Here is a 27,835-nt window from a genome sequence, read left to right on the forward strand (position 1 = left end):
TTACTCACCTCAGTAAAATTAGATAAGTGAATTAGAAATTGCTTGCTCGTAGGCTGGACATGTTTGCCCACAGGTAGATTTTTGTAATGCCATATGCGCAAATATAAATGGATGTACACTGTGCTTCACTTTATGAATTTATCTGGTTATTACTTAGAAATATTGGCCCTGATTTGAGTTACAAAGACTAGAGCTAAGCAATTCAAAGATTATCAGTCAGCTCTATAATCAGTCAAAGATGCTGCTTCTTATCAGTGCCTAAAGGGACGTAACCAAATTGTTACACAAGTCTCAAAGATTGGATCGAATGAGGCTGACAGAAAGCTAAATAATTTTTTTAAAGAATCATTCCATTAGGATTAGAAGCCTCTTCTCTAGAGAAAAAAGAAAAGGTCTGAGTTTCCATTTAAAAAAAAATGAATCTTTCAAGCTGTTAGAAATAATGCATCTTTTTGTGAAGCTAGGTAAACATTATGCACACAAGTGAAAATGAATTATAACATCTCATAAAGTGATACGAAGAAATTAATTTTTATTTACGTTCTCATTTTGTCTTGGCAGTGAGAGAAGCCAAAGGTCAGTTCACTTGCTCTAACACACTTTTGTGGGCTAAATCACAACTCCATTATCATCTATGCTTAGATCTACAATTGGGAAACTTTCTCCCTCCCATTCAGTTTACAACCCATATTTTTAGACCTACCAAGGACACTTCTCATTTGGGTTCCTTTGTTTGGGTGAGTTGCTTTTTAGAAGCAGAAGTGCAAAGTGACCATCAGAGAAACATTTGGATAAAGGCAACTGAGGAAAATCTGATAAGCCTGGAAGGTAAAAATTAAGTGCCTTGACCTTTGAATTTATTGAGGCCAGTGATAGAATGGGAGAGCTAAACTGTGCCCATCAAGATTGGCATTACAGGACAAACTGTTCACATGAGTATGCCCACTAAGAAAGAAACAATCATGTGCCATCAACCACACAACATAGCAGCAACTAGGATTTATAAGAAAGGGAGACAGCAAGCAGCCCATCTCATTTAGTTTAAGACCCTGGAATATACTGTCCCGCTGAACAAATTTTATGCATAATGTGCCTTCTGATAAATAACATGACTTGATTTTTCTTTCCTAGCTTATAAACAACTATAGAGTTAAAAAGGATAAGCAACTTCACCTTAATGATGATGAAATGGAAATAACATCCAATACCTTAATGAAAGAAATAAAATAACGCCCATTATGAGGCTAGAAATGGGGCAGAGTATTACCGACTAGTGTTTTGCCAATTCTAGGATTCTCTTCTCAATGTTACATGTTTTTCCAAACTGTGAACCAAAGCAGTATATTATAAAATGGCATGCCTTATATCCTCACTGTCTAACATATGGCCCAAGGTGGAAAAACGTGTCCTGATATATTGGGAAACACTTACGATAAGTTTCTCTGAGAATATCATTCCTACTTATATTTAAATGGTCCTGTAGGATTGTTGACTGAAAAGGAACTTGTGACTGCCATTTCTCAGTGTGCAGTTTAAAGGTGAGAACTGGACACTGAGATGAGTTCTGGTCACTTGTGACAAGGTGATTAGTACTGGAGGGTATTATGCTAAGTGAAATAAGTCAGTCAGAGATAGACATAGATATCATATGACTTCACTCATACGTGGAATTTGAGAAACTTAACAGATGATCCTTGGGGAAAGGAAGGGAAAAAAAGGTAACAACAGAGAGAGAGGCAAACCATACATGATTCTTAAATGCAGAGAACCAGCTGAGGGTTGCTGGAGGGCAGGTGGTTGAGGTGATGGGTTTAGTGGGTGATGGGCATTAAGGAGGGCACTCTTAGGGATGAGCACTGGGTGTCAAATGTAAGAGATGAATCAATGAGTTTTACTCCTGAAACCAAGGCTACAATGTATGTTGACTAACTTGAGAATTTAAAAAAAAGTGGGGGAGGGGAACCAGATACTGAGATGAGTTAAGTAACTTGCCTAAGGCCACAGAAGCCACAGGATTGAGTTTCTGGGATCAGACCTCAGATCCATCTGGCTACAAGCCCGTGTTCTTTCACGATGTCGTTTACTCAGTGGAACATGCAACATTCAATATGCCTTGTAATGTGTGCTACATAACCTAGTGAGATGTACACATGCAGAATCCTTTTTGAGTCTTTTCATATTTAGTTTTAACAGAAGTTTTACTAGACTTAAGTATACATTTTATCTAACCCACTTAACAAGGATTTGAAGCCTAACATTATAATTTCATCTGAAAACATTTGTGACATTTTAACTCCCTATTTGCTTAAGATATTTTTAGAAAATCAGAAAATACTCACACTCCCCGATCAAGAACATGTGCTCTTTTGCAAGGACTTATTTTTCAAAGGTAAATATGACTGTCTGACTCGTTAATGAAATTTTGTCTTGGTGATTATGCTAAAAACATAGTGAGATTTTTAACTTGAAGAAGCATGTTCCCCTGTGCCATTACAGTCAGTTCCATATATTATTTATTTTTATGACTTTATAAAGTACTAATGAATAAATATGGAAAGGCCCTGTTGTTGATGCTGTTATTATTTGCAGGCTATTATTTAATGTTCTGTGGCAGCTTAATAAACTCTGCTCTCTCGCTCCCACCGGTCTATTCAGCTGGGATACCAGAAAATAAGGAGCGGGAGTCCTAAGGAGCATTCCAGCATCCTTTCCAGTATTCATCACACTCCTGCGCATTCTTTGGTAGTTTAAGATTTTACTGTTGCTTATTGTTTTGGACCTCACAGGCTCTGAACTTCTTGAAGTGGGGCGCTCCTTACCTTTGTGCTTAGTGTCTTAAGGGGTTATTATGTGAATTTCACATCGTATAGAAATGTCTCAAAGCTTAGTACCACCACTAGAGTTATCAATATGGGGACATTTTAGGCTTAAAAAGTCTTAGAAACTTTTTTGCCTTCTTCTTCATTAAAGACCTACCTTCCAGTCATTTATAGCAACAACAGAGCTACCTATAGTAAATTTGAAGAGGCAGAGAAAGATAGAATCACATGTGAAGTCCTATCTTCTCCACCTCAAATTCTAGATCTTTCATACTTACAATGGGCATCAGTATTAGAGCATAATCTGTGAATTGGGGACAGATCACTAGGCATGAAGTACAGATTGCCTAAAGTCTTGTCCCAATTCTACTGTTACCCAAATAGGTATCACCTCTCAGCAAACAATCTTGTTATGGTTTAGATTTCCCACTAGTGAAATGGAGATAATAGCAACTGCCCTGGTACCTTCCTAGCCAGGTCACAGCTAGGGTCAGATAGGTCAACAAAGGTGAGAATGCTCTGACAACTGTGATAAATTATAGATATGCTTGTGATCGGGAAACATTTAGAGTGTTGTTGATGGAAAATCAGCTTTTGCTTCCAGATGTGATAAGTTTACAGCATAATATAATTTTAATACAGAATACAGCAAAACATTTCAGCATGTCACTAAAACTACTAGTTTTTCATATTTTATCTATGGCTTATTAAGGTTTATATTTTATACAAGAGTTGAAAATCTTTTTCTTTAAAATTTTAAACCAAGAGCATAAGGTTTATATTTTATACAAGACTTGAAAATCTTTCCCTTTAAAATTTTAAACCAAGAGCATAATCTATCATGTGTCTTATTTGTAATCAAGTGAGGGAAAAACAGATAGCCTTCTATGCTTCATTCTAACTCTAGGCATTGAAATACACCATCTATAAGAAATCACAAGTTTGGGGCACCTGCACGGCTCAGTTGGTTAAAAATCTGGCTTCGGCTCAGGTCAAGATATCAGGGTTCGTGGGTTCGAGTCCCACATCAGGCTATGTGCTAAGGGCTCAGAGACTGAAGCCTGCTTCAGATTCTGTGTCTCCCTCTCTCTCTGCCCCTCCCCTGCTCATGCTGTCTCTCTCCCAAAAGTGAATAAATGTTTAAAAAATTTTTTTAAAGAAATCACAAATTCTAATGTATACATATAATCAAATGTACAAAATAATCTAGTTGTAAGAGAATGGGCAATAATGGGGACTGTAGCTAAATGGAGAGCTCCTGCTAAAGGTGCCAGAGCTATTTGATTCCTACTGAGGTTAATAGTCAGGAAAACACGCAAAGTATCACCAGGTCACTTGCTTTTTCCACAAAGGCTCGACATTCATAGTTTTGTATCACATTTCCTAAACTTCAAATATTGATAACCAATAATAACATTATTAAATACCATGTAGACTAAACAGAACTTTATATGAACATACTTGTAACTTTAGAGGCAAAACACAAACACCTAGAAAGAAACAAACTACTCAAACTGACCAAAAAAAAGGAAAATCTGGAAAATGGAAGTGAAACCCAAAAGTGGAAATCAAAAATAGACAATCTTATGTCTATTAAATATATTTAATCTTTCATTTAAAACTTCCCCAAAAAAGAAAAGTTCAGGTACAAGTGGCAAGTTTCTACGCCTGCACAATCAGGCGCTTAAACCTAGCAACCTATTACAAGGCAAACAATAGGCCAGTATCTTACAGGCACCCAATGGGAAAATTCCAAATCAAATGTTAGCAAGTATTAGCAAAGAAATCTAACAACAAAGACAAAAGATTATACATATCATCTATGTTTGGTTTACATCAGGAATGCAAAGCTATTTTAGCACTAGAAAATGAAGCACTGTGATTTTACATATTAAGGGAATAAACAAGAAAAACAAATGATCATCTCAAGTGATCCTGAAAAAAGCGTTTGATAAAATTCAGCACCCGGTAAATGACAAAGCCTTTTAGAACAAGAGGAATAAAAAGGATCTATAACAAACCTACAGGAGATATCATGCTTTATTATGGTGATTTACTAAAAGCCTCACCTTCAGAAACACATCAACAGTCATCTCACTGTACTAGAGTATACAGTATAATAATAACTGATTTAATGAACAAGGAAAGACAGCAAAAGACAAATGGAAATTGAAATTTTAAAAATATACTATTTATAAAAACAGCAAATATATCAAAAAATATCCAAGAAAATGATTAAATCTCATAAAAAGTCTAAGATCCACTATCCTGGAAACTGTGTAACATTACTGAGAGAAAATAAAGGCCTAAATAAATGAAAGGCTATTCTATTCCACATTAATGAAATGAAATACTTTACATAATAAAGATATTAATCCACTATAAATTAATCTATATAGTCAATAAAACCCAATTAAAATCATAGAAGAGTTTTTGTTTTGTTTTGTTTTGTTTCGGTGGGGGCAGACAAGCTGATTCTAAAATCTTTAAGAAAATGTGAATAAAAATAGCCACAATAATTTTTTAAAAGGAGAAAACAAACATGAAGTGTTTACATTGGCCAAGGTAGATTTAGTGTTTCCTTCATCTTGACTAAACTTTGGCTACAAGCCTCTGACCTTGTTTTTCTTAGAGCACTTAATTTAGTGAATTTTGAACTGTAAATTTTTCTTTGCTCTTTGAGATGTAAATATGCTACAACCCAAGAATGTCCTTCTCAAGGACCTGAAAGTTATCTTTTTGAAATGTAATTATCAAGAAAGACAGTACCCCTGTCTCCCAATCTCTGGGAGGCTAGGAACCTAACTCTGATAAGGCACAATTAGCAAACACAGATGGCATAAATATATTGACTACCCAACCCCACAAAGTTTCTCCAATGGTTTTACGCCAGCTCAATGCAGCACTTAACAAACTCGTATGCCTTTGGTTTAGTGGAACTGAGGGCAATCTCTTCCCTATTACAATAGTCTTGATTCCTAACTGCATTAGCCTTGAATAAATTCTCCCTTGCCTGTTTTACCAACTGGTTCAATTTTTCTTTTACAATACCACCAGATGTCAAAATTTATCATAAAGCCACAGTAATTAAAACAGTGTGGTATCAGCCTAACTGTAGGCAAATGTACAAATGAAACTTTATTGGAGTTCATATATATATATATATATATATATATATATATATATATATATATATACATACACATATATATATTCATATATGAATATATATATATATTCATCACGAATATATCACAACAAATCACAAAGGGAAATACAGATAATCCAACAAATAGGCTTTTCAAAAACTAGGTATTTCAAATAGCCAATAAAACAGCTGTTAATAGCTCTTTTAATCTCATTAGTCATCACTACATGCTAAAGGAAAACAAGAGATGCCATTATAAAACCACCATAAAAGCTCAAATTAAAAATGTGACAATATCAAGTAATGAAGAGGATATGAAGCAATTTTTACCTTGATTCACTACTGATGACAGTAAAAATTTATACATCAACTTTGGAAGACACTTGTGAATGCCTATAAAGCTAAATATGCATATATCCAATGATCTAGGAATTTTCATCTTAGGTATATAGCCAATAAAAAAGCATACATATATTCCCCAAAATATATGTGCAGTTATGTTCATAGCAGCATTATTCATAATGACCCCCAACTGGAAAGAGCCCAAATTTTCTAAACAGAACTTAAAATTAAACTGTATATTCACAAGAAGGAATACTATCCAGCCATGAAAATTAATGAACTACTACTATATGCATAGTGGAGGTACCTTATAAATATAACATTGAGTAAAAAAAAAAGGTGGTTACAACCTATATATTATGCATTTGCATTTACATAAGGTTAAAAATAAAACGATTCTGAGGTATTATAAATCAGGATAGAGGTCAACTGTGAAGAGCTATGAGAAGTTTATGACTACTAGGATAGGACTTAACAGGAGTGTCTGCATTGTTGGCAGCAGATTATCTTTTTATCTGGGTGTGGAACTACACGTATGTTACCTTTGTGAGTCTTCAACCGAAAATTATGGTTTGTGTTCTTTTCCGGGTGCTCTGATAAAAAAAATAAATGATTCTGTGCCATAATGTGAAGTTTAGATTTCCTTCATAGACCAAAAAGACCAGAATTCCCTTTAGACCATATCAGAATTATATTCATGAAGAAAATGATCATTCCAATATATTCATACATATACCCTTATATTCATAATATTCATAAGGAATGTTACTATTCCAATATACTTGCATATATATCCCCTGTAATTATTTTCTCAAGGTCACATAGTAATTTTCTTCTGTGAAATTGAGAGATTAGGAGAAATCACACAGATCTGGGTACCAGTCCCATCTCTGTGATTTGAAAGCTATATGAACTTGGATTTAACTTCATTAAGCATTGGATTTTTCAGTTGTGAAATAGGGATAGCATTTCATACAAAGTATGTAAAATTTTTAGAAAATCATGAGCACACAAAAGTGCTAATAATTGTAATTATTGCTTCTTGGGCAACAATTGTTGGTACTTGGGTTTAGTGAAACTATTTCCATTACATTTAAAGTTTTTTTTTAACATGCTATTTATTCACCAAGTGAAGAATTAGAAACTATAGAGAAATAGCAAAACTATTTTCATCCATACTCTTCTTCACAAATAATCTCCATTTCTCAATTCTACAGGCTTTAGCATTCCATAGACTTTTTCCCTCCCCAAATTATCCCAAAGGTATGCACAGTAAATACTTTTAATTGCAAACCCATTTCCAAGCCCAGATAGAGAAGAGGTCACGATAGCCCTTCTGAACAACTACTTTCCAGCAGACTATTTTCCTTCCAAACAACAGACACATAATTATGATACACGATGGCTTAAAAAATGGGGTACTCAACACCAAGTAGAAAAAAAAAAACCGCCTCATGGAGAAAACTTCAAACTGAGTTTTCTACATGAAGCAGTTTTTTTTTTAAGTTTATTTATTTTTGAGAGAGAGAGAGAGAGACAGTGTGAGCGGGGGAGGGGCAGAGAGAGAGGGAGACACAGAATCCGAAACAGGCTCCAGGCTCCGAGCTGTCAGCACAGAGCCCAATGTGGGACTCGAACTCACAAACCACGAGATCATGACCTGAGACGAAGTGGGACACTCAACCGACTGAGCCACCCAGGCCCCCCAACATGAAGCAGTTTTCATACTAGATGACCAATAGGAGTACTGTGAGCAACAGGAATAGCATGTACAAGGACAGTGACACAGAGAGTATCGGAAATGGCTTATGGAAATAGAATATAGGTGAAGGGATATGTGGGGGCTAATAGGAGACACATACTGAGAGACAGGAAAGGATCAGACAATAAAAATCATTGCAGGCCTAAGTGATCAGACTCCATCGAGAATAGAAAGCAACAAAGGATTTTAAATAGAGGAGAAACTGTAACAAAAGGCTTTTGAGAGCCAATACTGACTTTAATGCAGAAACTGGATTAAAGAGAGGTAAGAATTCAGGAAGGGACTTTACCTTGGGTAAACAGTGATGGGAACAAATATGAAATAATGACTATGAGAGGCAAGGAAGAAATTCTGTGACTGTTGACATGCCAGGGGCTCACAGGGAAAGAAAAGGGACGAGTCTGGATGATTCCAGGTTTCTGGTACAGGTGACATGGTGAATGGCCATGTAATAACAAAAATGGGGAAGTCAGTCAAGGAAGCAAGTTTAGAAAGACATAGAGAACAAAGAGTTAATTTTTACCTTATTGAGCCTGAGATGCATTTTGGATTTCAAGTTGGATCTATCCAGAACAAAGTGGGATAGAAGAAATTGGGCTCAGGAAGGAGATCTGGGCAGAAGACAACCAGGCTTATCAACCTCTGTTTATTTTTGATACAACCTTCTGAAGCAATACAGAGAAAAGCCTTCCTCTTTCTACAAGACAATATGTATCCCTTATCTCTGCTTAGGCTGTTCTTAAAATTAAAGTATCCCTGGTTCTATAAACATTCTTTAGAGGATGCCACCATCCTGGTAAAATACAGCTAAAATTCTGAAATACAAAGTGCATTCAAACCAACGCAGGATAATAATTATTACTCCTTAAAATCCAGACACTATACCATGTCCAGGATTGCATTAACTTACTAAGAATCTGTATTATCTTGCTTTAATATTAATCTTGTGCCCAAGAAGTGTCTATCTCTCTCTCCATATGTGTACACACAGGCATGTGTATGTGTGTATTAAAGAAAATGTAAATGTACATAAATATACATTTGTATAGTTATATATACTTACACAGATATATATACACTTACATGTATGGATGGGAAGCGAGACCTTCCTCATCAAAAACTTAACTGATTTAACGATATTGTCTTTCACAAGCAGCAACAATTCAAACAATAAACATACCCTTTCTGATTTAAAACATGAAAGACAAGCGTATGACATTTGAATGTGACATTCTAACTTTACATGACATTGCTATAAATCTTCTAAAGTCATGTGGGAGAAGAAATCATCCATTAACCACTCCCGTTTGGGTAAAATGTACACAGTGTCCCAGCTAACTCCTCAAATGGCTTCTTTCCCCCAAATTTTCTGACACTGCAGGATAAATAAAGGAATCCAATCATTTTCAGTCCAATTCTCTGGCACATAAATCAGGTACCAGGAAAGAATATATTAAAACACAGACCTTCTCCACCAGCCCATATAGGGACAAGAAGGCTGACCTTATCTATCCAGAGACATATCATGGAAGGCTTTGCAAAATCTTTTACGTAAATCCAAATAATCGATATTAATTCCACTCCACTGGATCAACCAACTTAATAAGTTCACCAAAAATCTGTCTTAATAATACCACATATTTGTATAAATTGTTTAATGTCATCTGGTATTAGATTGCTTTTCCTGTCTTCATTATAGTGAATGTATTTTAACTCTCAGAGACCTTATCTTCAAAAACTATTATTTCATGCAATAAATAAGTTTAGTAACTCCATCAGATGAACAAGAAAATTAGCATGGATATATTTGATAATTTGTTCCAAAATTGTATTTTCTAGGTTATTCTTCTTCAGAAAAGGATGCTTGTCTGTATACACTCTTTTGATACACCTTTAATTCTCCAAAATAGTAGGCAGTAACTTTAAAATGAAGGTCATTGAACAAAATATTCCAAACTACTTTTATATGCCAGAAACTCACCTGGGTCTGTGCCTTAGACAATATTAACACATCTAGTAGGATTCTCAAATGGCAATGTGTATAGAGGAACATCTACAAATGGGACTTCAATCACTGCCTTTTCTCTGGAAGATGTTTTCATTAGAACAACTTATATAGACTAGAGGCCTATGTTTCTGGTTCTTTTTTTACTAGAAACCTCCCTAGAACAATAGGTGTTATTTGTGCTCCATTTATAGTCTTTCTCCAGCGTTCAAATGCAAAAGGCTCCTAAGGACCTGTGTACCTTCAAATCACCTCCCTCGCAGGCATCACAATCCCACACTTTAGCCTCTACTACAAAGCAGTAGTCACCAATACAGTATGGTATTGGCACAAAAACAGACACAGAGACCAACGGAATACGAGAGAGACCCCAGAATTGGACCCACAAATGTATGGCCAACTAATCATTGACAAAGCAGGAAAGAGTATCCAAAGGAAAAAAGTCTCTTTAACAAATGGTGCTGGGAGAACTGGACAGCAACATGCAGAAGAATGAAACTAGATCACTTAAACCATTCACAAAACTAAACTGACAATGGATGAAGGACCTGAATGTGAGACAGGAAACCATCAAAACGTTAGAGGAGAAAGCAGGAAAAAAACCTCTCTGACCTCAGCCACAGCAATTTCTTACTCGACACATCTCCAAAGGCAAGGGAATTAAAGGCAAAATGAACTATGGGGACCTCGTCAGGATAAAAAGCATCTGCACTGCAAAGGAAACAATCAACAAAACTAAAAGGCAACCAATGGAATGGGAAAAGATATTTGCAAATGACATATCAGAATTTACCCAAGGGATACAGGAGTGCTGATGCATAGGGGCACATGTACCCCAAAGTTTATAGCAGCACTTTCAACAATAGCCAAATTATGGAAAGAGCCTAAATGTCCACCAATTGACGAAAGGATCAAGAAGATGTGGTTTATGTATACAATGGAATACTACTTGGCAATGAGAAAGAATGAAATCTGGCCATTTGCAGCAACATGGATGGAAGTGGAGGGTATTATGCCAAGTGAAATAAGTCAGGCATATAAAGACAGATACCAGGCTTTCACTCTTATGTGGATCTTGAGAAACTTAACAGAAGACCATGGGGGAGAGGAAGGGGGGAAAAAGTTACAGAGAGGTAGGGAGGCAAACCATAAGAGGCACTTAAATACAGAGAACTGAGGGTTGATGGGGGGTGGGGGAGAGGGGAAAGTGGGTGATGGCTATTGAGGAGGGCACCTGTTGGGATGAGTACTGGGTGTTGTATGGAAAGCAATTTGACAATAAATTATATTTAATATAAAAATTTCCAATATGAGTGAAATCATACAGTTAAAAAAAAAACACCTCCCTTGCTTTGTTTTAGTTTCTACTTAAAGGCCACCTTTGCAAGGAAGCATCCCCTGAACACTCCCATGTAAAACTGCTCCCTTCCCCAGTGTATTTTTTCTTTATAGTTATCACCTTTTTCATAGTATAAAACTTGCTGATTTATTATAGCATGTGCTTATAATGTAAGCTTCATAGAGAAACAATTTATGTTTTGCCCATACTTAACCTCAAAGCTTAGACTTGGCTGGCAGCTAGCAGCACTCAAGACATGGTTGTTGAATGAATACGGTTCTTCCACACAGAACACTTCCGTACCCTTGACTGTTGCCTAATTTAGCTTCTACTTTCCTGAGCCTCTAGAGTAAAATAGGTCATCTAGCAATGTATGTTTTTGTGCCAGTGAACTAACTCATCACAGCCATAATATTACATTTCATTGCATCTGATTGGTGCAGGTCCAGGACAGCAGGTGCCAAGACATTTGCCGCTGCCCATCCCGCCCACTGTAGTCCCAACTGTCATCTAAGCAGAGAGCTGCTGCTCAATACATGTTTATTGATGGAATTTTGGTGGAGTTTAGCATCAGACAATAGTTCTAATGCTTAGGTAAGTAACTAAGCTCCAAGCCCCTTTTACCTGGTAAGCCTGCTCTAGCATCGCTCTTCTGAACCTCAGTGTTGTAGGCAAATTTGTTTTTTTTTTTTTTCAGTTCCTTGAAGGTGCCAGGCTCACTTGATTTACCGCTTCCCCTTCCTGGAAACTACCTGCCTCCACCAATCCCCTTTACACACACTTGAAACATATCCTTTAGACCCTAGCTTAAATACTTTGCTAGGGAATCATTCCTTGCCTTCAAATATCAGTTGAAGTCAGATTAGTGTGTTATTACAAAACCTTATTCCTTCCCTTCATATAAATAAGGTGTGTCTGTTTTTAAATATTCACTCATTTTTGTAAATATTTGATTCATGTCTATTTCCTCTGCTACAGTGCAAGACACAAGAGAGCAGTCACCATGCCTACCATGGTGACCACCGATGAAAGGAATCAGCGCTTGATTTCAAAGAAAGAGCCTCAGAAATGGCTACCGTTGTTTCTAGGTTCCACATAAGGCAGCAGGCTCACAGATTACTCACTCCTGACCTAGGAAGGTAATGACAAATTCTCTTTTTGTTCACTCTTTTACCTCTGTTACCCAGCACAATCCCTGGGACATAGCAAGAACATAGCAAGTACTCGCTTAAAAAAAAAAAAAAAAAAAGAAAAGAAAAGAAAAGAAAAGAAAAGAAAGAAAAGAAAAGAAAAGAAAAGAAAAATGGAAGGCAGATACTTTAGAAGGAGATGTAATAAAGTCCTCCAGGACTGAATATTGCACATAAATTACTAATCTCAGTTATTTAGCCAAGGTATTTAAAATCAGTTAAATGGCATCACTGCTTACAAATCAGACTCTCTGTGCATTTATATCCCAGAACCCTCAAAAGTGAAGGACGAGTTTATGACCTGTGGTGACATTGCTGAGGGACAAGTTGAACCTCTGAGAGAGAATCAAATTAACTTACAACAGACTGTACTTTTCAGAATATTGTCCTTCATAAGCCATGCTATCTTTTAGAATCCCTAAGCATGTGTTCTGACCTAACTTTGTTTTTCTTCAAACCTTTTAACAGAAAGACTTCTAAAAGTCTTTTAAAGTTAGACAAACTCTAACTTACAATACAGTTCATAGAATCAAGTCAACACACGTAAAAATATTCTATGAGGAGTATTTTCAGAGCACTAACTCAAAATGATAAGAACATGTCCCTCTCTTATTACACTAAATCAAGGACTTCTCTTTCTAGTTTGCCCCATCTATATCTCTTAACTAAAGACCACTGGGTATCTATTTGGAGGCTCTGGATGGTGCTTGAGCACACTGGAATGAAAGAGATTAAGGCATTGTAATGGTGGAGAAAAAAGGAGTGGAATAAACATGCAACACTAACAAGTCTAGGCGAATAAACTATGGACCAGACCTAGCTCCAGTGAAAGCTCTCAAGGATTCTTCTCAGATCCCTGCCAGGTTTGTTCCCCCTTATATGGAGTCCATATACCTGTTTTTCTCTCTTAAAATTCTTTCCATTCTAACAGAATTCCTCTGGGCGCAGCACAAAACATAATAATAGTCCACGTTTTCTGAAGCACACATGGAATTCTTATTATGTGCAGAGAATATTTGTGCTGCTGTTAAAGTGACTCTTGTATTTATCTTTTTATCCTTTATTATTTCTTCTCTCTTCCTCCTTCTCTGCCCACTTCTCTTCCTCTCCCCCTTCCTTTTAAAAATTCAACTAGTTTAAGAGCAGATCATATCACGTGCAAAGAACCTAAGAGAGAATCATGAAAATTTCAAGTCAAATGGGAGCCCAGCATTCCAGAGTATTTCAAACCAAAGGTTAAATAAGGCATAGAATTCAAGCATGGTTTCCTCTAGCACTGAGGAAAGTGACAGAATGAGAAGAAAGAAACATTAAAGCTGGGGCATTCTCGCCACAAAATTCCTTCCAACTCTGCCCTTTTAGATACTAGTCTAGATTAGCTACAAGTCAGGGCACAGTAACGGGAAATGTAGAGAGAAATTAGGGTATCAAAAGGGAAAAGGGGGTTGAGGGGAAAAGAGGAGGTTTGGAGGCAGTAGTCAACAATAATTACTGGGAGGTGATCACGGACAAATGCAGAGGGGGTCTATATAATTTAGGAGTAGCAAATATATGCACAGCTATCTCAGGAGGTATATCTGGGCCGAAGAAATAAAGACAGAAAATAAGGCAAAAAAGAAAGCACATAGGATAATAAATATAGAAAACCTGAGGGACACAACTCAAATGATCCTAGTTAAGATCCAATTCAGTCAACATCTGCGAGTGCTATGGATTGTTCTTCAAGGTGGTCTAGCCTCACGGACATCAAGGTGGAAAGATTATATTCTAAAGCTAGTTGTATTAGGTCTAGTAATACCAAATGGATGTCTTTCAGTTGTTTTAACTAGAAATAGTCTATGACTTAGAAAAATGGGTGCCTTAATTTTTTTAACCTGTCACCCTCCCAACTCTGCCCCCTAGCCTTCTTTTATCGCCTCTGAAAATTTCTAAGGAACGCTGAGTATTACATTTTTACCCATCTATATATAATTAGTTACAACGCTATTTTATCAGAACTATGGAATTCTTTCCAATGGTCACAGCAGTGGCCTATCAATACAATCCTTTAGCTGGTCACAAGTGGTGTGTGTATACAACATATGTGATCATATATATGATGATATATTATAATATCAGGTGTCACAAGCCTTTCGACATCTGTAATCACCGCAATTTCACTGAATCATAAGCAATTAACATGGGAGACTAATATATGTCAAATGCTCGGTTGTAGCAGTTCAAGAATTTTCTTTTTGTCATTTAATGATAGAGAAAAAGATAACATTGTTAAAGACTGGCAGTCTAAAGCAGTAACCTGAGGAAATGACATTTTCCTGGGATAAAAAAATACAATTCACACAAAAAGAGAAGAAAACAGAGATAAGGCTGTAAGAAACTGTGTTACAGGTTAGGTAAGAGAAATGATGTTTAGAACAACCTTGGGCTGATAAAGCTATTTAAGCCCACACTGATTGGATCCTTAGACATGTCAGACTATTGGCCCCTAACAATCACATAGAAAAGGCAGGGATTTCATGATTTCACGGGTACAATGAATGCCTCAAGTATTATTTGCAGTTGTGTGTGTGTGTGTGTGTGTGTGTGTATGAATGTATGTATCACAATCAGAACAATAAATTGTTCTATTTTTCCTTAATGTTGATGTTTTGGTATATGTACATATTGCTTCATTGAAAATGTTCTCTTTTCTTTCTTTCTTTCTTTTTTTTTTTTTTTTAACAATAAAACATCATTGTTCCCAATTAGGAAGAAAAGACAAAAATACAAAAACACCCACCTTACCCTTTGTGACTATGTACTGGTTATATTCCCAAGCACACAATTACTATGACTCAAGTTGAATGAGGGCTTGCTTCTCCAATAAAACTTCCAAAACTTAAATACCCTTCTGTGCCCTCATCAAGACTATAACTGAAGTTTTCTAGGAAAAAAAAATATACTGAAGGTGTTCAATTTCTCATTATTTGATTGAATCCTTGTGTGTGTGTTTTTTAGTTTTGTCCTCTTCCCAGCTGTAGGTTATTTTTTATTAATGTTTATTTTTGAGAAAGAGAGAGAGATAGACTGTGTGTGTGTGTGTGTGTGTGTGTGTGTGTGTGTGTGTGTACATGAGTTGGGGAAGGGCAGAGAGGGAGGGAGACAGAATCCGAAGCAGGCTTTGCACTGTGGACACAAAAGCCCAGGGCTCAAACCCACAAACAGTGAGATTGTGACCTGAGCTGAAGTTGGATGCTTAACCCGCTGAGCCACCCAGGCAACCCCGCTTGACTTCTGAAGAGGGTATAAGTAATATCTTCCAACCACTTCTCTAATACATATTATTCAATTACAATTTTTTTTTTTAAAAAACAGCCTTTGGGGAAATACATGAATGCAGATTTTTTTATTATATAATATTGTGAACAGTGCATAGTTAATGAAAGGGAAATGTGCACCAAAGGCACATAATTTGAATTAGTTTAAGTTAATATACTCCATTGTAAATATATGTAATATACAAATTACATTATAAATTTTCTAAATATTTTCTGAGTTGCAGTTAATTATTTTGAATGATAACATTAGTGTATTAAAGAAAAATAACCTGACCTTAAGCTGTTCTTCCAAAGCAGCAGTTGCTTGGTCTCCACCAGATTCATCGACCACCACCACCATGTGAGTGAGAGAATTGACCCTGACTTGTTCCTGTTCTAGGTCTTCTTGAAGCACCTGAAAGATAAAAATAAAAACAAAAATAAAAATAATAATGGTAATTAAAATAATAGTTCCCTGAACTGAATGCCAAAAACATTTCTCCCCAACTGTGTGGGATTTGTTTTTCATCTTTTAGGTAAGGTAATGTTTTCTTAAACAAAAACCATTCCAAACATATTTTCTGCTATGGTGCTCAACAAAATTGGCATACATTTACTGTCAACTGTTGGAAATACAGAGGGAACATCTGTTGAGAAAGGTATGGTAGGATGTTCTACACCTTATCCCACCTTCACTCATTTTTTGAAGGACTTTTCTCCTAAAATTACCGGCTGCCTCTGGCATCGTCATTGTCTCCCTCTCTACTGAAGTTCTCCCTTATCAACACACACAAAACAAACTCTCTTGACCCAACAAACCCTTTCTACTACTGGTTTATCATTTTGTTCCTCTTCACTGAAAAATATTTCGTTGTCTACACTTACTCTTTCCATTTCCTTACCCTACTATTCTCTTTGCCAACTATCCCACTGAAACATCTCCTGTAAAGGTTGCCATCAACCTCCAGGTCCTCAAATCCATTCTTCTTTCATTCTCTTCTCGTGAGTGCCATGTATCACTCTTCCGTGATTATCCTTGCACCTCACTGAGTCCTGCTTTTTAACTCCTTTACTGGTTCCTTCTCATCTGCTCAACTACAAATCAGATGTCAATCCTCTGTATAAAAACCAATGGAGTCACACTTCATTAAGAGGGAAAATACAAATTATTTATCTCCTTAAACCCTATAGTACCTGCCTAGCTCTCTAATCTAGTTGCATACCATTCTTGCCCTCTGATACTATGTTTTAGCCACAATAGTCTTCTCTTCCATCATGTGTCAAGTCCTTGGCTTCACCTAAAGCGTTATCCCTCCATCTCTCTAAATAACGTCTCCTTCTTAATGTTCAAGACTCATTTTAAGTGTCACTTGCCCAGAGAGGCTTTTCATGAAGATGCTATGTACATTTCCTTCTCATTTACTCTCAATCTCTGTAATTTTTTTAATACAACAATTTCACAACTCAGTATTTTCTTGTATGTTAGCTTAGTCATTTATTGTCTGTCTCTACTTACTGGAATAGAAGAGCCACTAGAACAGACATGTCCCTTGTCCTTCTCACTACAGACTCCAAGCAACTGAAGATCAATAAACTTTTTGAATGAATGGTGCCAGGTGGAGGGATAAGGGCAGTACACACAGATGAATGTGGATAAAGATTACAATCTAAAAGGAGGGATTCGTTTTTCTAAACTGTAATCATAATTACAATGACATCACATATAACCACAGAACAGTATTTTAATCTTTCAAACATCATAGTGTACAAGGTTTTTTTTTTTTTTGGTAAAGATAAACAGGGTATAGAGAGTAATAAAATAAATAGAGAGGAAATACAGAAGAAGTCAACAAGGAAGGATGCTCCAATGCCTCCAGGACCTTGTCACGCTACACTAACGGTTATTAAAAAAATCCCTAAATGCATATGCAAAATGTCTGGCCATCTAGTTTGCTCCCTGAAATACTTTATCGTATACTGTAAGAATGGAGGAGCAGGTTTGGGACAAGATCTGTTATTTTCTGGACAATCAGCACTCCCTGCCTGGGAAACAATGATGCCTGGTACCTACCATAGTAGCTCTTAGTTATGCATGCCCTGTGGTGGATGTAAGGGAACTTATTGGGATTGGTCACACCACAAACTCAAATGCATGCACATTTTTACCCTAGGACTTTCATTTTTTGAGTCTCTTTCATTTTCAGAGCACTATAAAATCACTTACTTTTAGTTTCTCTCTCTAGAGTTTTATGCTATATTTTCAAGTGAAGCAATTTAGAATAAAATGACTCTGCATTTATTTTGTGTGTGGAGTCTATAGTGCCTATCATGCTTCTGACATTCCAGAGCTTACACTGGTTAATAAAACTCTTTCTGCCATGAGGCCGAAAATGGAAACATTAACATTCAGAGTTGTCCTTGAAAGTCATGTTGAGTCTGTGTTTTCTGAGTTATATAAGGCAGGACTGGGAACATTTCAAATGTGTCCTCCAGGAATTTTAAGAATAATTAAAATAATATTTTGGTAGCTGATACATGATAAGTTGATGTCTTTAACTTGGCCAATTCTTTTCCCCTATCATTCAAGTATGAGAGTATATATAATTACATGTATTAAAAACTGAGAAATAATGCTATACTGCTCACATTTTTACATCTAAATTTTTTTTCACTGTTTTAATATATTTTAGTAAAGGAACTTGAGTATATCATTGATCTGTGAAGTGCTAATTTTAAACTCAGGTCTAGTCTTTCTAAAGCATATGTGATCAAATGCATTATTTATTTTCTCCATTGCTTTGATTTCTGATTTTGTTTTGCTTATCTAGTTGCTTTTTAATCAGAAATTATATTCTTGACATATGCATCAAGGGTTTACTTCTTATGCTTTTGCAAAAGTGCTAACACAAAAAAAATCATGAAAGCGAGTTGTGAATTGATAGCTTCAAAATCAAACAGAAGAACTGCCTGGATTTGTAGTGAGTAAAGGGAAATAAAGGAACATGGGAAAGGTACTCCATAGTGGCCGAAATTCTGGAAGAGTGCATAGCACTGGAGTGGATCAGCGTAGACTATTTGATTTAAGTTAATTCCAGTGTGTCTTTTTCCCTTCTATGACTTTTTCAAATCACATCTCTTCTTTTACCCATAATCCGGAATTAAAAGAAAAAGGGTTCCATTGACTTTTTTGAGCATACTCAAAAGCCTCAAGACAGAAGCTATTGCAACATTGTAATCATCCTTCCTATTTCCTCAGATGTTGCCTCTGAAAATAAATAGAATGCATACCACAGTATTTGCTAATGCCCCCAGTATCAGCAAAAGACAAAAGACTATAAAATATCCAATGTCTAGAGTTCATTTTTTTTAAAGTTGATTCTTAGAAGTAGCAAAATGTCACATACAAAAAGGTGAGATTAAAAAGTTAAAATTTTTTGGCCCACCTACGTATCCATGAATAAGGGTGTTGAACGCTGGCAGAAACTATGCCCTTCTGCTTCCCTCTTTGAAAAAAACACAGATTCTCAAACTACTATTTTTAAAAATACATTAAAAATTTTAAGCTATTTTAAAATTAATTTTAATTATTTACTTCTTATGTATTTGAATTTCTCATAGCTGGATTTATACAAAAGATATTTATAACAGATTTGCTAATTAATCCTGAAATAGGAGCCAAATTATTCCAAATATTGATGTATCCCCAGAGATATATGCTAACATTTTTGCCTGTCAGAAGATAATAGCTTCAAATTAAAATGCTGTAATACACGATTGTTAAAGTATGTTTTTCTTTATTAAAAGTATATAAATTATTTATATACATATAAGTACCTGCTAGGTATTTTATTATGCATTTCTTGGCATTATTTTTATTAACGTACTCCTTTTGTTACACTTACCACATTAAAAAAAATTGTCATGCTCCTAATTAAATTTCTATACCATTATTAGATAGATACAAATGTCAGCAATGTTTGTTCTCTAATGTCAACTAACAATCTTTATTTTTCCTTATGACAAGAGAAAAGGCCAACAGTGAAATGTAACATTAAAAATGCTTAGATTCGACAAACAGATTTTGTTATACCTCTGTAAATAATTCTATTTCTTATAAATTATTCTGTAGTTAAAGGTCCTGACCAAATTTGTTATTCCCTTAGTACATATTCACAGTTTTGTGATTTAAATATGACTTTTCTTCCATTCTCTTCAAATGTCATCAGTGGTAGTAAATCCTTCTTTCCCTGACCCATGTCAAGTTGGTTTTCAAAAACTGGCTTAGAACAATCACTGGAGAAGAGTCATTTCAAGTGTTTACTTCAGAGGTTAGCAATTTAACTCTTTATTAGTACATATATGAAATAATGCATGTAAAATAAAAGAATGGAAATATGTAAGGCTAGGGAATTATTAGATATGATATCTACAGGTGAAGATGAACAATTAATAGAAATGTAGAGAAACAGAATGCAAAAAACAAGGTCAGTCTCTTATATTCTCCCTAGGAAGCTATCTATATATTATTTCTCTTGGACATCGTAAATGCTCCACAACATGGAATACAAAAGGGCCGTGGCTGCATATGTATATAGTTTACTTTATTACTCCTTCTACTTCAGTAATGAGCCAACAGATAATTGCCAATACCAGGTCCTACATGCACACACATAAACACACACATCTAGAAACAACACAGATCATGGACTATGCATGGATTCCCAGCCCATCTACTGGCCCTTACAGATTACTTTAAATTAATATAATTAAAAGATGTTTAATAAAATATTAGGTTTAAGTAATTTTTACTTTTTTAGTTTAGCCAAAAATATGTTCGTGGCAAGAAGGACTGATGAAAACAAAACTTTCATCAAACATAAAATTTGCAAAAAAATCTTAAGAAACTAGAAGAGTTTCTACAAACATGGTCTAAGTCCAATATCTAGGAAAGTAATATTTTAAAAAGTCCACCTCTGGGGCGCCTGGGTGGCTCAGTCGGTTAAACATCCGACTTCAACTCAGGTCATGATCTCGCAGTTTGTGAGTTTGAGCTCCTCCTCGGGCTCTGAGCAGACAGCTCAGAGCCTAGAGACTGACCGCTTCAGAATCTGTGTTTCCCTCTCTTTCTGGCCTTCCCTTGTTCATACTCTGTCTCTCTCAAAAATAAACAAACATTAAAAAAATTAAAAAAAATAAAAAGTCTACCACAAAAGCAAAAAAAAAAAAATCCCTAGACACTTATGAACAATTAGCTAATGCAATACATGTGGATATGAATTGATTTTGTTTTCAAATAAAAACATCCTGGCTGAATCGGAAATTTTATGATTTCCTAAGAAATGATAAGAATGTAGGCAATTTAATCTTCTCTTTACCTTTTCTCTTATGGCCATTCTTATTTCTTTCTTTCTATCAGCTCTGCACTGGCCTAGGCTCTATATCTCCTGCTTCCCTGAATGAAATGATCTGGAAATGGTTTGCCATTTTATTTTCAGTTCAATATTCACTTAGACAAGCTTAATTGGTCCCAGTATGGTCTAGTTCCTCAGGAGGATCTATTTATAGTATGTAATTTTATAGTACATTTGCTGAATACTTTTGAAAAGCTACCTCAACAGGTCTTTCTAGAAGACCTTCTACTTTTATATCCACTTACTAAGTATGAATGCACAATTATATTAGTTTTTATATCAGAATCCACTGTTTTTACTTTTTTGTTAGAAAAAAATGTTTCAGCCAACTCCAAAGCTACCAAAGAGGGTAGCCCTAAAGACTATTTCAATGAAGACATTAGAAAGATTTTAAAAACCTAAACTTACCAGTTGCAAAAAAGGAGGCTCAATAAATATGAAAAATTGTTTTAAATAGAGCTGACAATTAATGTACCTGGCCTCATTCAGACTATAAGTGGGATTAGGGTATGGTATGAATGACAGACTCATAAAAATACATGTATGTTTAAAGGTGTAAGATCTGAAGTTAGATTTCCTAGGTTTGATTCTTGGATGCATTGCTAACAAGCTATGTGACCTTGAGAAATATTCCAACTATACCATGCCTCAGCTTACTAATTTTCAAAATTGGGATGACAGGAGTACCTATCTCTTTAGTTGGATAGGAAACCTGAATATAATTGTTTAGCACATTGCCTGGCACACAGAATAAACTCAATAAACAGTAATAGCTAGTTAATACTAAAAAGTACTCACATTTTGGCACATTCAGAACAAAGACTTTAATTTTAATTTTTTTAAGTTTATTTATTTATTGTGAAACAGACAGAGAGAGTGAGCAGGGGAGAGCTAGACAGAGAGGGAGAAAGAGAATCCCAAGCAAGCTACATGGTTAGCACAGAGCCCAATGTGGGGCTCAAACTCACGAACCATGAGATCATGACCTGAGCTGAAACCAAGAGTCGGACACTTAACCTACTAAGCCACCCAGGTGCTCTCAAAACAAACACCTTAAACCATACCGCAAGAACTCAAGAGACACCTAATTCACCCTCATCTAATTCATGCTGTCTATCATCCTCTAATAGGTATTATGAGCACAGAAAGGGATGTGGTTTTGGAAATCCAAGAACTGAAGTTACAGCCAACTTTTAGGATCTAGAAATATACAAAATAATTTTAAATCCATAAGTAAGTCTTTAACTCCCAAATTATTTACAAGATATTAATATCAGTAGTTTTAAAGTAACTGATGTAGTGAGCTCATTGCTAAAAAATGAGCTTGATCAGAAAAGCTTTATCATGGGACATGGAGGACATACCCTAATCAATAAATAGTACTCAATTGTCACACTTTTCCTTCTTCCTCTATAACCCATGTAAGCATGCATGTATCCATACATCCTGCCTATAAGTTACACCACTGAAATCAGAAGTTAGATCAAGGTGAACACCAAGAAAATCTAATGAATAATTACAAAATGCCTTTAGCCTGACAATAATTAATGCAAAAGAAGAGGAATATTGGGAGAGAGGGGTGGGGTAGAAGTGTGCAGGGGCAGCACAGAGGAAGTGATATGCATTGATTGGCTAATAGCAAACAGATGTGATATTGAAGTCTACTGATACATAGCAAGAGGATACTCTTGCTCAAACATTACTGCCATTCTCATCATAAACCTATTTTGTTCTATGCCCCCTTTGTAGTTCGTCTTGCCCTAATTTTCATGAAAGAGCTGCAGGATTAATGCTGAAAAATCATTTCCTTAACCATTTTAATTCTGAGCATTTCAGACCGGGCCACCACTAATGTGTCGTCTTTCCCAATGCTTACTCTGAGTTTGAGGACTTATATGCAGTCTCTCCATCTCTTCCACCTAGATATTCCCAAGCCAGGGAAACCAAGCACCATAATTCCCCCTATCTTTGCTACTCTCTGCATTTGCTCTAACCTCTAGGATAGCCACTGGTGTCAAACTTGCTTGGAATCTAATAAAAGAGGTGAGAGAGGCAGGTCAAGTTGAAAAGCCAGAGTGTGCCAATTACTAGTTAAGTTGCCTTAGGCAACTCTTTAGCCTCACTGAGCATATTTATTTAACCGAGAATTAAGGATTTGGATCTTTCCAAGAGGTTTAGAACTGGAATTAAATGAGAAAATACATTAGAATCAGCTACCACAGTGCTTACAGTTGGTACATGGGGAGGAAATGCTTATTTTCTTCTATTTCTGACATCATCACCATATCATTCAATTCTTCGACTAAGATCTATGGAAATAGCCCCTCTGGGCATCAGTATTTATTGCCAAAACTTTTGATAATCACATCATGTATCTTCTAATTACTAAATATTCTCAGTGTACTGAAACTACAGAATGTCATATAAAAATGTCTGATTTAGTAGTTTCTTATTCTCACTAGATGTGATCTACATCTTTAATTGATAATTGATTCTCAAATATTATCCATGGGGCACCTGGGTGGCTCAGTCAGTTGAGTGTCCGACTTGCTATCAGCTCAGGTCAGGATCTCGCCAGCGTGGGATGGAGCCCTGTGTCAGGCTCCCTGCTGAGCAGAGCCTGCTTGGGATTCTCTCTCTCCATCTCTCTCTGACTGTTCCCTGCTCGGTCTCTCTCTCTCTCTCTCTCTCTCTTAAAATAAGTAAACTTTAAAATAAATGAATGATGGGGCGCCTGGGTGGCTCAGTCAGTTGAGCGTCCGACTTCGGCTCAGGTCATGATCTCACAGCTTGTGAGTTCGAGCCCCGCGTCAGGCTCTGTGCTGACAGCTCAGAGCCTGGAGCCTGCTTTTAGTTCTGTGTCTCCCTGTCTCTGCCCCTCCCCCACTCATGCTCTGTCTCTTTCTCTCAAAAATAAATAAACATTAAAAAATTTAAAAAAATCAAAATGAATGAATGAATGAATGAATAAATAAATAGTATCCAGTATAAATTATCTCTGCAATATGTAGTTCCATTGAATAACAGAGGACTACCAGTTGTACCACTAGAAACCCTTTGCTCATAACAAAACTATTAAACATAAAATTATTGTATACTGTAGTTACCAATTTTATATTCCTTAGACACAGCGCCACACTCAACCTTATTTTTAATATGAGAATGGATTTATGGTCTTGCATTTTGTTATAAGATATATGAATATATTTTTCAAGAATAATTATTCTCTTAAAACTCATATTATCATATCTTTTGTGGCTTTCTTATGAAAAAGTTTCCCCTAAAATGCATTCTAAAATGTTTTATATATGTAAATAATTCATTTACATTATTAATGTTGCATTACCTATTCAAGGGAACTGAAATTAATTGGCATTGGTTCAGAAAAACAGACACTTTACATGAGACTAACTCCTTAAGTGACAGAGTCCCCTATTTTCCTTTATGCTCCCCAGAGCCAGAAACTTTTAATAAAGAGGAATTATAGGAGAAATTAAAAATAAAAAAAAAATAAACCTAGTGTCTCAAAGATTAGGGTATCTTGGATACTTATATTTCAGTAGATGTACTGATGTATTTATTTATTTGTTTTTATTTTAGAAAGAGAGAGAAAGCGAGAGCAGGGGAGAGGGGCAGAGGGAGAGAAAGAGAATCTCAAGCAGGCTCCATGCTGAGAGTGGAGCCTGAAGCTGGACTCAATCCCACACCACTGGGACCGCGACCTGAGCCAAGACCAAGAGTCGGACGCTCAACTGACTCAGCCCCTCAGTCACCCCAATGCACTGATGTACTTTAAAACAAGGCCATGATATTTTGAGCAATGTAATGGTATTGAATCAGCATTCAGTGATTTTTATGAACCAATTAGTAATGTATTAGCTGGAATCACTTGATTTGTTTAAAAAAAAAAAAAAGAACATGAGCACGGATTTCATTATTGTTGTTGTTGTTGTTATTGTGATTTTAATTTAATTAATGGATTATCTAGTATATAAAGTTATCCTTGGAATCTGGTGCTTGTTTACAGCCTGTTGATGGGAAATTAGATGCTTTCTCAACTAGATTTCTTTTTAAATTTTTTCAATGTTTATTTTTTTTTTGAGACAGAGAGAGAGAGAGAGAGACAGAATGTGAGTGGGAGAGGGTCAGAGAGAGGGAGACACGAAATCCGAACCAGGCTCTAGGCTCTAAGCTGTCAGCACAGCGCCCACTTCAGGCTTTGAACTCATGAACGGTGAGATCAGACCTGAGCCGAAGTCAGACACTCAACTGATTGAGCCAACCAGGCACCCCTCTCAACTAGATTGTAAAAAAATTAAAACCGAGTATCATACATATACGACTCTGTAGACTGTAAAGTGTGATACTGCCCTTTTCCACTTTAGCTTGCCACTTCCATATATCAAAAGAATATTATTATCACACAAATTCATTTTATTTGGTTTGGAGTCATATCTTATAATAACACTTAAGGCCATTCATATACTTACGGGTACCAGGTATTATTATATGTGTTTTTTACGTAATTATGTTTCCAATGTTTTTATCATTCCTATAAAGTAGATATCATCATTATCATTAACATCATCCTCATTTCATAGTTGGGGCAACTGAGGCACAAAATCGTTAGGTAACTTACGCAAAGCTATTCAGCTCACAAGTGACAGGAGCTATGTTTTAATCCTAATCAATATGACTGCAGGGTCTATAATGTATTGCCTCGGTATAAGAGATATTAATATAGCTTAAATAAGCTTAAGAGATAGATACATCTGTTTTCTATAACTATACGACATAAGGCAAACAAACAAAAACTTAAACTCTTGTGTGTAAGTGTATGTGCATGTGTGTGCACTCAGTTGAGTTCCAGGTTTTAGCCCTCCGGTGACACTTGAATTAAACCTATTATATTTTATTTATTTATTTTCTTAATATAGTTTGTTGCCAAATTGGCTAACATACAGTATGTAAAGTGTGCTCTTGGTTTATGGGGTAGATTCCTGGGGTTCACTGCTAAACCTATTATATTTTAAAGGCCACTACTACAAAGCTAGCTTTAAAAATATACACACATATAGACAATAGTTAGGTCCTAGTATATGTTCTTCCTGTTTGAAAGTAGCGTTAAGATTGGGTTATCTTAGCAATAAATGTTCATCAGAACAGTGTTTCATGTCTTAGCTTCTTTCATTAACTTTCCTCTCAGAAATCTTTCCTATCTTGGAACATATTTCTTTCCCTCTTAGAACATATTTGTATTGAGATGGTCATGGGATCTTCTCCCACGTGAGAGAATACATGTTTTTCTCCCATGGTTCCTATTCTGTGTCCCTTGAGGGTCAAGTAAGGTCTATATGGAACGTAAAAAAAGAAAAAGTGCAATGTCTCTAGGCCCTCTCTCTCCTTTCTTAGTAAGAATCTGGGGAAAAAGATTAAGTTGTAAGGCCAGCTTTATTTTTTTTAATATATGAAATTTATTGTCAAATTGGTTTCCATACAACACCCAGTGCTCATCCCAAAAGATGCCCTCTTCAATACCCATCACCTACTAAGGCCAGCTTTAAAAAAGGGCCAACCAGAACTAATTCAGCCTATGATTGAGACCAGAGGGCAAAAAGTCCTTATAATTTCTATCAGGTTCAATGTGACTCACACCACCAGAATTTTGCACATAAATTTAAGAACAGAGTCTTATGATTACAGACAGTATAGTTTGTCCAGCTGGTGGAGTCTGCATATATTCCTCATGAACTGACCATCCTGTGGCAGGTATCCAGCTAAAAATGTGATTCCATCAAATGGACTTCCTTTTCTGCATAAGCAAGGGTTACAAGTTTCATTTCAACAGACATACCTAAATATGACTCCTGGTGACATCTTCTGCGCTATTTATGAAGATGCCAGGGTTACAGCCATTAACATATTTTAACAGGAAATCAAACGTGAGAGGTAGTGAGAGGGCATCAGGGATTATAACTCCACGTAAACTGCTTTATCGATGTGTTCCTTCCTCACCTGTAAGTTGTTTCCTTGCCCCTACTCACAATTTTTTTTCTTTATTTAACTTGTCAGATTTATGTGTCTGCAAGAAGGGAAACCCTCATTCCTTATCAACATCATAGTCTGTCCCTTAAGACAAAAATAACCCACCAGAATTATTTCCGCCATGTTCCTTTGCAAAGGGAAGGAGAAGTTCAATTTATTCATTCCCAAGAGAATAACTTTTGGGTGACTCAGATCTGAAGTCAACCTATAAATGCTCTCCCCAAAGCAAAAGCCTTGAAGACCAACTGGTTTTTCCAAATTCTGTGACACACTCCACTTTTCCCACTTACCCAGAGTTAACACTTTGGCTACATTTAACAGTAACCACCAATAGAGGTTTGATTGTTTTGCCTTGCCTAATTGGCAGATTCCATACAAGTGACTTATCTCCATGACATTGTACAGTAGTTGCACTTCTAGCCTGCCTTGTAATAAAATGCTGTACAAATGGAGATGGCAAAAGGTCCTGTCACAGAAC

General features: G+C 36.1%; 1 protein-coding gene across 16 annotated transcripts in view; it reads right to left on the bottom strand.

Annotated features, from left to right (window-relative positions):
* DMD (dystrophin) overlaps nucleotides 1-27,835 on the bottom strand; it is a 2,092,562-nt gene that overhangs the window by 1,393,689 nt on the left and 671,038 nt on the right. For all 16 annotated transcript variants that reach the window (XM_053201917.1, XM_053201921.1, XM_053201923.1 and 13 more), the window contains one exon: nucleotides 16,197-16,316. In XM_053201917.1, coding sequence (XP_053057892.1) covers nucleotides 16,197-16,316 — 120 coding nt within the window. The remainder of the gene's footprint in view (nucleotides 1-16,196; nucleotides 16,317-27,835) is intronic.

Source organism: Acinonyx jubatus, chromosome X, assembly GCF_027475565.1.
Source record: "Acinonyx jubatus isolate Ajub_Pintada_27869175 chromosome X, VMU_Ajub_asm_v1.0, whole genome shotgun sequence".
Classification (NCBI taxonomy): Eukaryota; Metazoa; Chordata; class Mammalia; order Carnivora; family Felidae; genus Acinonyx; species Acinonyx jubatus.